Here is a 14,932-nt window from a genome sequence, read left to right on the forward strand (position 1 = left end):
GGGTCGAATAGGCTATTGACTCAGAGGCCATGAAGGCGAGAGGAATAATTGTTTTAGTAAAAACCAACTAGTTGGTCAATAATATCGAGACAAAACAACCTTAGCTGTTTAAAACTAGACTTTAATCCTTTTTTGCCGCCAAAACGCCGGCGCTTTTAGCTATTAGTGGGCTATAACTTATAGCGTAATAGTAGCTCAACCAATCAGAACGCAGCATTGATAATAGATCATCAGTTGGATTTTACTAAACAACACCAACAAAGCTGACTGAAAAATTAGCCTAAACTGAGTAGGAAATCTTAGTAGAAATACCTCAAGTAGAATTTTAAGGCGAAGTACAAAGGCTACCCAACTGTAGAGTACCGCTCCTTTCTGCCTCCATAGGATTTGGTATCTTTCAGCAGAATGATCAATAGTTGCTTTATGTTGTAGTTTTTAGCGTTAATGTAGTACATCGTGTAGAAAAAACCCTCTGGGTAAGAGCTAAAGTCGTGAAAAATCTTAGCATCCTTGACCCTGAGAGCAGAGCCTACTTTTATCTTGTTCACTGAGGAAGAAAAGACGCTCTTCCTCAGCCTCGTACCCAGGTCAGTTCGCGCTATCCGAGTAACCAGAGGAGGCTTGGAACCGAGTGCGATAGCGCAAATTTTTCCGACAAGCTTGACAGGTGACGTCACATCCGAAATCGCCAACGACGACTGAGAACGAGGCTGGCTCTACCTAGCCTTAGAAGTCGCCGATGCCCAAACGTCCGCACTAGTCAATTGTGTCCACTTTTTGATAAATTCCTGGTCACAACTGAGTCCTCTTTACCAAGCGTAGGACCTTTGGGCCTGGGTTCAAAAAGCGTATCCCAGAAGAAGAAAAAACATTCTCAATTAAGACCTTACTCAAGTCATGCAGAGTTTTTTTTCTCGAAGACACCAAAATCGTGCAAGTCAGAAAGGTTGTGCTAGCAGGATCGTTTGGCACTAATCGACGACAACCAGTGCAACACATCGTAAAAAAAATACATAGCATCTTTTATTCCATGGAGCACATGTACTGACATATCACACACACAGCAGTGGCGGATTCAGACCTGACGCTTGTTTGGGAATGAAATTCTTACATCGGCAGGACTGTATATTACTTTTTAACTGGCTGTTTTTTTTTTGGAATGCGCGTAGCTTTCAGTCACTAAACTAAATTACAGTGTAAAAAAGGGGCAGGTGGGCTACATGCTACTTTTACCTCGTGACAAAATGCTGTTTGTTGCATGAATGATTTTTTTCTCTGGCGGGTAGCAAAAAATGTTCTTTTTAGGGTGACGATAACTTCTTTTTGTATCCATAACTCGATTGCTGCACGCTGCAGGTTTACCATTTTTTAAATCTATGGAGCGTTTTCATTCACGTGGCCATCATCTATGCAAATTTATTAGAACAAAAGAAAGTGTTTGCATAAGAAAAGAGTTCAACCCCAAAGGAACGGTTTGGGATACCAACACTGCCACCGGTTCATTGTTTTGGAACACCAATATGGCCGCCGTGACAATATGTGAAAACACTCTATCTTATAAGTCTAAGCCTAAACATATCAGTAGTAGTATAGTAGGAACTGAACTAACCTGTTTTTTGATTGAATTAACTTTTTGTGGAATGCATTAACACCAATAACGTCATTTGTAGGCACTTTAACGTTGCGCCAGGTTCTATCTTTATGTTACGACTGGTATAACCGAATTGAAGGGTTTTAGTTTTTTAATTTTAGACACAGTATGGACAACGTATACATGGGTGCAAAACAGTACCATGACAACATAGACAACATACACTCAATAATTCACCCATAGACGCTTCAATTATCAGATATCTGGTGCAACATTCTTATTATTGACTTGGTTGAATTGGAAGGGCGAGGATGGCTATTTTAACGTTTTAATTGTTCCTGTGAGGAAGCAGTACTCTCAATATCAGTTTCTTTCTTCGCAGTAACAACATTAATAGGGACCTTTAGATTCTAAGTCGAGTGCGAGTACGAGTACGAGATTTTCTCAATACTAAGTAGTGCGAGCGCGTGAACCAGCGTCATTTTGGCGGGAAACATAATAGTCGTTGTCATTTTACTACGAGTTTTAGCGAGAATGTCGCGTTAGCGGACACAAGTTATAAAGTGTTATAGGTGATAATATTTTGCGGCTGGGAGATAGCTTTACCTCCTTCAATCAAGATAACAGTGCTAACTTTTTTAGTGAAAAAGATGTACAATAAAGCTTTCTGGGGTGTCTATTATTTAAGCAAACGCGAAAAAACTTAAATTAAATCTCGTACTCGTAGTCGTTCTCGTCCTAGAATCTAAGGGTCTCTAATCTTACCCAAAGCAGGACATATTACTTAAAGTGTCAATCACTCAATATGAAAGGACGCCAAAGCTTGCAATCCTTGTAGATTGTTATCGGACAACTCTTTCCCAGGATTATCCTCCCTTACAGGACTATTGTCCAAACCGATATCTAATTGACTTTTTAGACCATGAACAGTTTTTTTAGTTCAATATTGCAAGTATTATTCCTACTTAGCTTTCCGCTTTGCAATGGTTCAAAAGTTCTCCGGTTCAATTTTATACACGTGTATGGTATGTTGCAGAGTTGATAACCGTAAACAAAAGTCCCATCTTATTTTGTATGCCATATTCTTGATGACTTTTTGATTATTGACCCTCACAGCCTAGCCTGCCAGCAAACACGGCACTTCCCGCTAACACTGACTCAAGCCCCTTTCTCCCTCTCAAAGGTGGCCTCTAATTAACCAACCAGTTGCTGTTTTTTTTACGGTCACGTTTTAAATACATATTAATTAAGGTAAACTCTATAAATAAATTAACTTATCAGAAATCCCTCCCTCAGCTACGTTCGTCCGTTAATTGGTTTTGGTGAAAGGAGATAACGGCTATTTCCACTTTCTCATGTTTTTTAACAGAAAACATCCCGTCTGGTTCTGCACGACACTTGCCACTTAATATTCCTTTCATTTTCTCTTTGAATCGCTGATTTATCAAAGCATACAAAATAGGATTAATAGCAGAATTGAACAGGATCAAAATGGAAGTTGCTGCGTATGTCAACTGATTGAAGGAAGGCTTATAATAGTAGAGGACGAAGTTAAACGAGTCTGCAAGCCAGGTTACTCCAAAAACGATACTGACTGTTATGACCATCAAGGTGACCCGCTTGCGTACTTTCAGTACACCCTGAAAACAAAATTAAAATTTCAACTTGTTGTTTGTGGAACAGAATAAACCCTGGTGCGGGTGAGTATACGGGACCAGCAGCTAGGAATGTAGATACCGTAAAATTCCGAAAATAAGCCCCGGGGCTTATAGTTTTCAAAGGCCCTTTTTGCGGGGCTTATTTTTGGAGGGGCTTATATTCGGACGGGCTTATCTACGGAGGGAAATTTGTGTTTCAAACTCGATTGGGCTAGCCTTATAGTTGGAAGGAAATTTACCGTTTTTGGTTTGTTTTACTTTGTATTTGGGGGCAATTTTCCAAGTACAAGCCCCCGCAGGGCTTATATTTGGAGGGGCGATTTAACGGAGGGTTTTTTGCGTTGCCGGTTTGGGGTGCTTATATTTGAAGGGGCTTATACATGGAGGGGCTTATTTTCGGAATTTTACGGTAAATCACTTATACTAAATGACGGTGGTGACGTAAACCTGCACACATGCGTTATTGACCAAGCGTGAGGTCAAAATGGTTGGATATTGGCCAAGTTCTTTTTTTTGTGTTTATGCATCAGACAAATCCAGCTGCGCCCAGCCCCCTCCCCCAGGCCGCTGCGGAACATTTGCCTACCATGTCAGTCCCGGCGGTGGGACATTAGCAAATTTTGCGTGGCCCGGGGGTCGGGCATTTGCCCACCCCGAGCTTTTGACACGTAGGTGGGTTCCGATTCTAATATAACTAAACATGGACGACTTTACTAAACACATTAACAAGCAGATTGGCAGATTGGCCCATCTATAAAGGATGCGAAATATGTGTAGAGGTTTTTAGAGGCATGATTTCTCGATTTTATGCATGCATTTCTTCATTGCTTATCAAGACAGAACTTACACTGTGAAATCGGAAACTATTTATAACAAGATAAATAACAATGATAATATAAAGAACCATGAATGGTTTTGTCGCGGCTTGCGCTTAACAATAGCGCTATTACAAAGGAGGACGTTAAATGAAACGAAAAATTTCACTTTAAAAATGCGTTAAGTGGCACTATTCGACTGGGCGATCAATGAAAACTGCAACAGTGTAGCCTGCGAGCAAGCTCTCCTGTTTGGGTAAGCAAAGTGAGCCTCGCGAGAACGCGCGAGCGAGGGGCCGCTTCACTCGCCTAAATAGGAGAGCTTGCTCGCAGGCTAGCTACATTGTGGATTGAGGACGGGGCAGAAATTTCTGCATGGCCAAAAAAAGAAATTTTTCTTGCAGGAATAAATTGGTATAAGGCATGTTGTTTTTAATTTAGTTTCGAACCTGTTGCACACAATGATGACGTCCTCTTGGCTTTGAACGTGTAAACCACAAAGTGTACACGACTTGGGAGTATAGAGCGATCATGAAAGTAACCGGGAAAAATCCTGTAAACAGAAACCAAACCATGCTATAGGCTTTACCCATCCATTCTTCAGACCAAGTATAAACGCACCAATCAAGTTCTTCGTCAAAGTTCCTTGCTAGGAACATTGGAAAAGTGATGACGATCCCAAAGATCCAAGAGCAAGCAATGGTCATCTGAAATATATATACAAAATTATAATGTTTTATGACATGCTGTACCAGACCCACTAGCAAATCAGTCAAACACAACCAAAAGTTCACAATGTTAATTGGCACTTCTGCTTCCTCAAGGTGTGCTCACGCGTTTCTTTGCTTTGCAATGCATGTTTATATTTATAAGTGATACCCGGTAATACTAACTCTCCAATTTCGCATTTCATGTACTTTTTCTCTATTTTCTACACTACTTTTTTCCTGCATCGCACAATTTTTACCAGGGGCTTTCTATCAGCCGGGAACTGGGCTCGTGCCTCGCTTAATCATGAATTATTATGCAGTGAAATTACTTCAGTCTTCATTCCACTTCCCTCTCAGAGTATATCTGCTAGTCACGATACCAAGAGAAACTTCTAAATGTTATGAGAACTAACTTTTTATCGTTGTGTAAATAGTGTTAGCCTTCTCTTAGTTACCTTGTGCTATGATGACGCAAAAGGTAAGTTGTAGTCAAATTCAATAAACCACTTACGCTACCTACGGAAGAAAGAGTTAATTCGCTTTAAATGGTGTACACGCAAATCGAAACAAAAGTGATAGGGATACCTTTACTCTACGAGCACCAAAATTTCCCTTTTTTCCAAAGGGATGTAGTGCAGCAAAGTAGCGTTCAGTTGCTACGGCAACAAGTGTAAAAACGGATGTACCACCTCCAATCCAGGCAACATTTCCTCCAGTCAGCAGTCTGCAGAGCACTTTTCCAGCAACTCCATCAGGATGAGTGAAAGTGTGCACCAAAACATATCTTGGTAGTAAAAATGTGGCTATAGTTATGTCTGCTATGGCGAGATTCATAAGGAGGCAATTTATTGATGTCCTGTAGAAATTCATAAAAATGAAAGGAAATCATTTGAGATCTCTATTAGGAAAAAGAAAGACTTCGTTCACTAAGGACAAAACTTGACTAATTTCTGTTTACTTAGTGATTGAAATCAACATTTTGCCGGAAAAAATTAAATGGCTTAACGTTAACTAATCAGCTAAGATTCCAGACCTCGAGTATCTCACTCTCCTATTGCGTACAGATCCTAGTCACATGTATGGGAATACAAGACAGTCTTGGACCCTGGATTCCATGACGTGGATTCCGGACTCTAATTGTTAGAGGGATTCCTGTTTCCTTGATCTGTACTCCGGGTGATAAAGCCCAGGATCCGGAATCCACAAGCAACAATTTCCAGGAATCAGCCGAGAATCCGGGATTCCGGAATCCGGAATGACATATTTATTCAACGAATGACGAGTAAGTTTGGGGTTTGACAATAGAAATCAAGCAAAGTGTGATCACATCCGGGGTGGGGGGGGGGGGGGGTACTCCCTTATAAGGGCTTAATGGGGACGTGCGGCCAGCCAGGGTATGTTTTTCTGGATTTTTGTCTTAAACAGGGTATCGAATTTATCATTTTTTGTCTTAATCAGGGTATCGATTTATCAATTTTTGTCTTAAACAGGATATCTTTTCTTGGACGATAAACAGCAAAATTTTTACAAGCTCTAATGTTAATTAAATGTCTTAAACAGGGTATCAAAAATCGGAATTCTGTCTTAAACAGGGAAGGAAAATCAGCGAAATTTGTCTTAAACAGGGTCAGGGTATGAGGGGCCGCGCCGCACCTCCCCACCCAGGGATATATCGAGTACCCCCCCCCCCCCCCGGTTCACATTTTCCCGACAGAAATCAGCTTACTAACGTACTGACTGCATTTTCCACACGACATACCTCATGCACTGATTTCTCAACACGATGAAACAAACCAGAGAGTTCCCAGCCAAGTTCACAATAACGAGTATGGACTGCACTATTGTGACGGCGATCTCAGCTAATCCATATTCTTTGTAGATAGACATCAGGCCCATCAAGAATTCATGTATCTAACTAGCGTTTTTTGCTTGTCGGTTCCTCGCGGACTAAGGCTTACTGCATCAAGATAGTATCACAGTTTACCATGGATTCCCAGATTTAACCAGTCTCGTCGCAGCTACAAAAAGAAAGAAAAAACGCAAATTAGTATCGTGTATTGGAAGAGCCTGCGAACGCAGACGTATTTCCGGTCGTAGCTTCTCTCCACCCGAAAAGTTTCTAGTGAAGGAAACTTTTGTGAGAAATTATTAAAGCGTGTTACCTGGAGATCGATAGTCCTAATTATGTACCCACCGCTACGCGATTGAGATTCGTATCTTGAATTTGCTTGTGAGACTTCCTTTTTACTAGGCGAAAATGTTTATCACTGACTTCTTCTTCACCATAGATTCAAACTTAGAGCGAGGACACAAAATCGAGGAGATTTGCATCCATAAACGTGTTATTCTTTTATGATCTTCCACAAAAAACAACAATTCAACACCAGTTAACAGTAAGCTTTTTGTTTTCACAGTGAACCTGCTTTTCTTTGATAGTGAAACTGCATGTTATTGACGGACGCCACAAGCAGGAAACTCAATTCAGTGATTCAGGAAGTTAGTCAGCATCATGACAAAGGAAGTTTCGGGAAATCGTATGCAAATTATAATACAGTTTGCGAACTTTTAATTTTAATTTCCTTGAGGAAACATACAATTGACAGTTTTTAGTCTGATCATAGAGTCATTTACTGCTCGAGTCAGTGCACGAATATTACGCACTAGAATGGGCTTGGGAAAACACTCAAGGCTTTATATATAGATATAAAAATGCCCAAGTTCCAAACTGAGTATTTCAGACCGCTGCAAATATCTACACAATTAAACGTAAAAGTTGCTGAAGAATAGACCAAATCGAAAACTTCAGTTGGGCAAAATAGAATTATAATAACAGTGTACAGTGCCGGATCCAGACATTGAGATAAGGAGGAGGGGGGGTCATCCAGACCCTTAGAAAAGCTGGGGGATCCGCCACTGGTATACTCACTAGAACATGTATTACTAACTGGAGAAGTTCTAGAATAAAATAAAATGGCCTTTCTGAGAGGCATTTTATAAGATATAATAAAAGCAGATAAAGGTGGTGTAGAACTGAGTTAATGTTGATATTTCAATACCCAGAATACGCGGAGAGTATTTAATATTAAATGACATAGTCATGTACCAAGTTAATGTGGGCCACTCGCTCAGCGCCCCCCCCCCCCCCCCCCCCCAAGTCATTTGATGCTTGCTACGGGCCTGTTGTTTTTTGGTCTGATTCTAGAGATTGTCTGATTCAGTTGGTTGGTTCGAGGTACCCTATTTTCGACGTCTGACTAAACACTCGGACTATCTTAACTTAATTTAGGTCGCCCTAACTGATTAGAATTTGGTTCGTCTCATGAGTTAATACTCAGTTGGAAGCAATATTTCTACCTGACGTAGATCAATGGTGGAACAGTTAGTAAAAGAAAAAGCCTGTCCAAAATCGATTAAAACTGTTATTTACTGTTTCGCAAAAAGTTTGAATTCTGACTTAAATGCAATGATAACGTTCTGAGAGTCCCTGTAATCTAATTACGAATATACTGTTCAGCCGAGTACTTTTAGAATTGACTCTCCCCAGACAAAAGCATTCAATTCCATTTATATCATGTTTTCTCGTCGAAATGAACACTGAACGTGACTCAGTGACTCTGTCTTAAAGATATAGACCCTTGAGCCTCTAGGCGTTAGTGCACACGTGCATGAACTTGAACTCTTTACATTGCTAATATATTTGTTACTTTAATTTTACTGTAACTATCGTCTCTTTTACATCTTTATCACGTCCACAGTCTGCCCTTGCTCTGTGTAACTTAATTATTAGAATAAGAAAAACTGTTTTCAAAAATTTAATCAAGTCTGGTATTGGCCAGTCGAGATATATCGTGACATAAATTCTCTGCCTGTTATGAAAGGTGTTTAGACCTTTACATTTATATGTTATTATACCTGTGCCGAAAGTTGTGAATACCAAAATGAAATGATTCATATCCCTGTCATATTAATAATTATTGTTGGAAAGATAGGCGCGGAGGTACTTTGAAGTTTGGCCTCCGTCGATAGTTGTAAGGGCAACTGCATTACAAATTTTCTTTGAAAAACCATGACTGATTATGCAGCCTAATCATTTTCATTCACCAGTACCTTTTTCTAGTTTTCCTTCCTTTGAAGCGACACAATATTATTGAACAAGGACAAAAATTCAAAATGTCCACCCGCAGAAAAGTTAAGATCCCCGTCAAGTCCGATTTTGAAGAATAGCCCACATGTAGAGTTTAGACTGTTATCAGTTCGTTTGTTTACTGTATGAAGTCTTTATAAAACTAATTTTCAAACAAAATAGCTTTTAGCTCCGAGTATTTTCAAGTTCTGCTTAGCAAGGCATATAATTTTGTACTTCGCAGCTTCGAGTTATCACTCCTTTTAAGTCAAGTGGGTACCATAACTGACAATCCATATATCTCCTATATTGGAAACTCAAAGCTTTATGCTTTTTCTTGTGAAAAATTGGAATAAAAAAGTTACCGTTTTGTTACCTGTTGTATGCTATATCTATATGCCGGCTTCATCAGTCAACAGCACCTAAATTATGGCAAACGTCCATCTAACACACAACAGAAACACCTGTTCCTTGCCAGTTAGTAAAATATGAATGTAAATAGCTGTTATCCCCTTGGATGTTGTTGAATATAATTCGAATTGTTTGATTGGCTATAATTAATAGTGGCTATTATTCAAGGCCTTACAGAAAAGAGTAATCGGCAAAAAATTATGAGGACTCTTAACGTTAATGCGTGTTGCAGTGCACGGGTCATCTTTAAAGGGCCTTTATAAGAGTGAAGGTAACTTCGGAAATATTGTGTACGAAAAATGTTAGAAAGGCAAATCCTTACAGAAACGCGAAAAAGGAAAACAAAAAACAAAAAAAAGACGAACTCTAATTACGATCAATTAGAATTAGACTGATACAAAGTTTAGTTTTTATGTGAATAAAAATCATCAATTAGGCACGTCCCATTACTCTCAGCCTTGATGGCAAAAGCGTGAATGACGCGATCGGAAAAGAAGGCCAATATCGCATGCAACGGAACAGCTTGTGGTTGCTTGATATTGGAATGACGGCAAAGAGTTCTGACACTTGTTTTGTCCAAAGCCGAACAACAAAGATGAAGACACTGTGTACTTTATTTTAGAACAGGTCTCTCTCGAGAAAAATGTGCTGTCGGTATCTAATAATTTAACTGTTGCCGGGTAAATTCACAAAAATCATCTCCGAACTATACTTTTATTATATATTTGTGAGAACAATCTGTCGAGTTCTACCGTTTTTCCTTACATACAAACCTGCACCGTTAAGGTAAACGGCAATTGTCTTTCCCTCCTCGCTCACCCACACAATCAATATCACTCAGCATGCGCACTTTTATTTAGAAAACCGCCAGAAGAGACGCGCCGGTCCACTTCAATTTACTTAACAATTATTTCACGAGAGCACGTTGGATATGAATATAAATAGCCAACATGCAACTCATATCAAACAATCTAGGGTAGAATAACTGTTTTATTAAAAACATTTTACCGGCGTCACTAATAAAACTTCAGGTGATTAGAAGAAAGAAACAGGAAGAGATGAAGGCCTGTTCAGCCGGTTAATGAGCTCGGTCATAACCCTTCTCTTTTGAAAAAGTCAAAATAGCCATTGTACAGTTTTTGAGAATAATTCATTCAAATAAATTCATAGTTTAAAAGTAAGCTAAAACATTCCTACCTTGATCAATGTTTACTTCCAATTCTCAATTGCCTGCTCCTGGGCAACTTCAGGGATTATAGTAGTTTTCATCCGTCGAATTGTATTTTCGCAGGAGCCGATCGAGTAATCAGGAAGTTTTCCACCAATTTCTCCAGCTCCACCAAACAATCCAACCTTATCCCAAGCCTTCACGGTTGGCGTCCCTTTTTTCCGGCCTTTATCTTGAAGTATTGAGTGACGTCATTTTATCGGATAGCACAAAGCGACTTCCAAATTCGGTCGACGTTAGCTGGTAATGAAGAATTAGCCGGAGGAAATATGGCGACATATGACGCAACCCTCGACCAATCAGAATCTCTATCATCATCTGAGTAATTATACTAGTACTTCTTATCAGAACGGAGTCTGACTGGGAGAAAATAAATAAAGTACTACCAGTCTTTTTCCACCTTAGTAATTATATGGCCAGTCCATTGATGTTCCAAAACAAACAGGAAATAATTAACTTTCTTTTATTGACTTTAAACCTTTTTGCCCGACCGAAACCGGAAACCGGGCATGAAAAGCCTCCGGTACCCAGGGTAACTGGGCCATGATTAGATAACGTTAATCAAGAGGTGTTTACCGTTTGACTGATGTTTTTTTTATTTCACGACCTTATTATGACATAGTAATAAATTACAGAAATCCGTTAGAATATGGCAATTTAAGCACACTAGGAACGAACCTTTGATGAGGCTTAAACAGCATGGGCTTTCCCTATTAAATTACAAAATAATAACAGCGAAGGCAGAGTAACAATAATACTAAGGAAGAAATAAGGTATCAGAAAAAGAGAGCTCGAGAGAAAGAAAAAAATATTAAATAATTAAAAAAAAAATAAAGACAAAACACAAAGCTGACAAAGGGGGATGGAGGGAAAGGAACAAGTTAAGTAAGAAGGTGTTTCTTCAGTTTTTTCAATTTCTTAAAAGTTGATACACTAACTGAACTTAGAATGTCTGGACTAGTGAATTACAAAACAAGGGGCATTGGTATTGAAATGCAAAGCGTCTTATGTTGTAGTTCTGAACTTAAGAACACACGAGACTAACTGGTATTCCTGGTATCATAACTATGAACCTGATTGCCAGTTCCATTAATTGTTAACTGAATATAAACTGAAATTTTTTTAATCTAAATTTGAAGTAAATGAGATCGGACCCGTAATCTCTGTCCAGCCCCTATATTTTCAAGGATACTTTCGTAGTTGTTAGTTGTAGCAGCTAGTGTAGTGCATGCCAAAAGTAGGATCGAGGTTTTCATGTTGGGTTCCGTTATTCGGAATAAATAACTGAAATCTCAAAATGACGAGATGCCTATACACCGGGCCAGGACTTTGAGCCAGGACTCAAGCCAAAACTCGACGCACGACTCGACAATTTTTCGCTTTCCCGCCATTTTCACCTCCTGCAAGTCACATGACCATTAAGAGGAGGGTTAGGGTTAGAGGTTAGGATTAGGGTTAGGGTTAGGTCAGCGTTACAGTGAGGGTTAGGGTTAGGAGGTTACGAGTTAGGTTAGGAGTCCTTTTTGCTTATTTTACTTTTGTTTATCAATTATTTTTACTTATTCATTTTTCTGCTTACAGAAAGATTAGAAATGTCTAAACTAGAGTCCTGGCTCGACTCCTGGTTCGAGTAGACTACGAGTAGTCCCCCATTTTTCCTCAGAGATAGTAGAGCGTGCGAAACGCGAGCGCGCGTGAAAATCACCCCACGCGAGAAAAGGCGACACGCGGCGGGGAAAGGGAAAAATGAGGCTAAACCTTTATTGAAATCCTTTCATTTCGTAGGTTACAGAAACGACAGGTTTTTTTCCCCATACAAATCCTTATATTTTGAATGTTACGAAACAATGCCGATGCTCGCCGATGCTCATATTTCGAACTTGGGCTACCTGTGGCGTTACGTGTTAACAGTGACATCCTGTGGAGCAGTTGTTTTGAAAGTTATGGACCAAAAGACACTCGTTAAGCGCAGATCAAGTTACAAGGTGCGTCAAGAGAGGATAAAGGGGACAGAGAAGGCATCCCCCATACACACCCTATTCTATAGGTAATTCGTCTCGAGTTATTTTTAACACCTCAAATCTCAAGGGGGATTAGACAACAGCCAATCACATAGCGCGAATGTGTTCCGCAGCCACGCGCCCTTCACGAATTGACGTAGAACAAAATGGCGGAAGACGCGGAGAGCGATATTGTTATTCGTCTTGTCGACGAAAACGACTACAGAGAGATTTCTGCTAAAGCTGTGTCAGCGAAACGGAAATTAAAAAAGAATCGCCCTTCCTCTCTTGTATAGAGCTAACAGTACAGCAGGGAAATCATCAACACCCTGAATATTCTCTCAGGATCATTTATAATTTACTGTTTGAAGAGAGTAATTTCTGGTTTGATATTTATTCTTTTATTAGTCTTTTATTATTCATCAAAAATTACACTTGGCGTCCTACTTGCTTTATTGTACAAACGACCGGTTTCAATAGACCGGCGAAATTTCTCATTTTATTAAAGCACTGAGGTTACGACAACTTCGAGTTAAACTGATTTCATGGGTTGTCAAAGAGTCCAGCGATTCCCTTTTCCCAGGTGAGCGCCGACTCATTTCGCTTCAATATTCAGGAATGCTCTCGATCTCTTTACGCTTTTATTGCCTTTTTCTCGACATGTTTTGCACGGTGTTTAGTCATGCGAAACCTCCACGAAACATCCACGCAGCACGCGAGGTAACTCTATCCCGATTCTAAAAATAACTCGAGACGAATTACCTATGGAATAGGGTATGTATGGGGGATGCCTTTCTCTGTCCCCTTTATCCTCTCTTGGGTGTGTATAACTGTGCATACATAAACACTTGGAGAGTTTGCCAAACACGAGTTCACAAATCTTTGATTGGAAACCTTGCCAGACACTCAGGGGCACCCAACGAGAAGATAATTCAAAACCACTTAAACATAGCATTGTTAAACGCATTTCAGTATTTAAACGGTAGATATAGGCATATTTTTATCCCCTAGAAATTTTTCTTCTGTTCGGATTTCCTAGCTGAAAGTCTAGTGATGCGAAAATTATAGGGATCAAAACTTACCTTTTCGAAAATTTCTGCCAGAAAAAAGGCTCCCGAAAATTCTAGGTGACCTTTTAAGGGTAAAAATCCGTTATTAATGGGCAATTATACCATTTTTTAGATGTTCGAAAATCCTAGGAGAGGCAGGCAAGCAAGAAATTTTACAACTAGTAATAGCAATAGAGGATAAAGGGGACAGATAAGGCATCCTCCATACACACCCTATTCCACAGGTAATTCGTCTCGAGTTATTTTTAAGACCACAGATCCCAAGGGGGATTAGACAACAGCCTATCACAGAGCGCGAATGTGTTCAGCGTGGATGACCCACGCTCAGAGCCACGCGCCCTTCACGACTTGACGCAGAAAAAAATGGCGGAAGACGCGGAGAGCAATATTGCTATTCGTTTTGTCGACGAAAACGATTAAAGAGAGATCTCTGCTAAAGCTGTGTCAGCGAAACGGAAATTAAAAAAGAATCGCCCTTCCTCTCTTGTATAGAGCTAACAGTACAGCAGGGAAATCCTTAACACAGTGAATATTCTCTCAGGATCATTTATAATTTACAGTTTGAAGAGAGCAATTTCTGGTTTGATATTTATTCTTTTACTAGTCTTTTATTACTCAACAAAAATAACACTTGGCTTCCTATAATAATAATAATAATTTAATAATTTCTAGAGCGCTATTTACATTCACTGATCAACAGCGCTTAACAACTTAAAAAAACTACAATATAATTCAAATTTGTAAAACTAATTACATGTACATGAATATTAATTCTACTTGCTTTATTGTACAAACGACCGGTTTCAATAGACCGGCGAAATTTCTCAATTTATTAAAGCACTGAGGTTACGATAACTTCGAGTTAAACTGATTTCACGGGTTGTCAAAGAGTCCAGCGACTCCCTTTTCCCAGGTGAGCGCCGACTTATTTCGCTTCAATATTCAGGAATGCTCTCGATCTCTTTACGCTTTCATTGCCTTTCGCCCGACATGTTTTGCTTGGCATTTAGTGATGCGAAACCTCCACGAAACATCCACGCAGCACGCGTAACTTTATCCCGATTCTAAAAATAACTCGAGACGAATTACCTATGGAATAGGGTATTATGGGGGATGCCTTCTCTGTCCCCTTTATCCTCTCTTGGTAATAGTTGACACTAAAGCTGCCCCCGCTCTGTATATTGTTGGTCAATAGTATTCTTGCTCGTTGGGTAGCTCTTTGAAATATACCGGTTCATAATGAAGATTTTCACACATATTCCATACAATAGGTGAGATAAATACAGGAAACGCAAGGTTCCATGTACAGTTTCAGTTCGATTTACA

The 14,932-nt window shown here is 39.7% G+C and overlaps 1 protein-coding gene and 1 pseudogene across 2 annotated transcripts; both read right to left on the minus strand.

The window, feature by feature from the left end:
* Window positions 1-455, minus strand: part of LOC140941934 (pyrokinin-1 receptor-like) — a 7,490-nt pseudogene extending 7,035 nt beyond the window's left edge.
* Window positions 456-2,085: 1,630 nt separating this feature from the next.
* Window positions 2,086-10,597, minus strand: LOC140941553 (neuropeptide FF receptor 2-like). Of its 2 annotated transcripts, none has more exons than XM_073390577.1 (5): window positions 10,506-10,597; window positions 6,534-6,792; window positions 5,360-5,630; window positions 4,514-4,771; window positions 2,086-3,231 (listed from the first exon to the last, which is right to left on the minus strand). In XM_073390577.1, the coding sequence occupies exons 2-5, from the start codon at window positions 6,668-6,670 to the stop codon at window positions 2,884-2,886; spliced, it is 1,014 nt and encodes a 337-aa protein (XP_073246678.1). In that variant the 5' UTR covers window positions 6,671-6,792; window positions 10,506-10,597; the 3' UTR covers window positions 2,086-2,883. The 2 variants fall into 2 exon arrangements, with proteins under 2 accessions (XP_073246678.1, XP_073246677.1); XM_073390576.1 differs by lacking the exon at window positions 10,506-10,597 and adding an exon at window positions 9,274-9,472.
* Window positions 10,598-14,932: the final 4,335 nt, after the last annotated feature.

The sequence above is a fragment of the Porites lutea genome, chromosome 6 (assembly GCF_958299795.1).
Source record: "Porites lutea chromosome 6, jaPorLute2.1, whole genome shotgun sequence".
NCBI lineage: Eukaryota > Metazoa > Cnidaria > Anthozoa > Scleractinia > Poritidae > Porites > Porites lutea.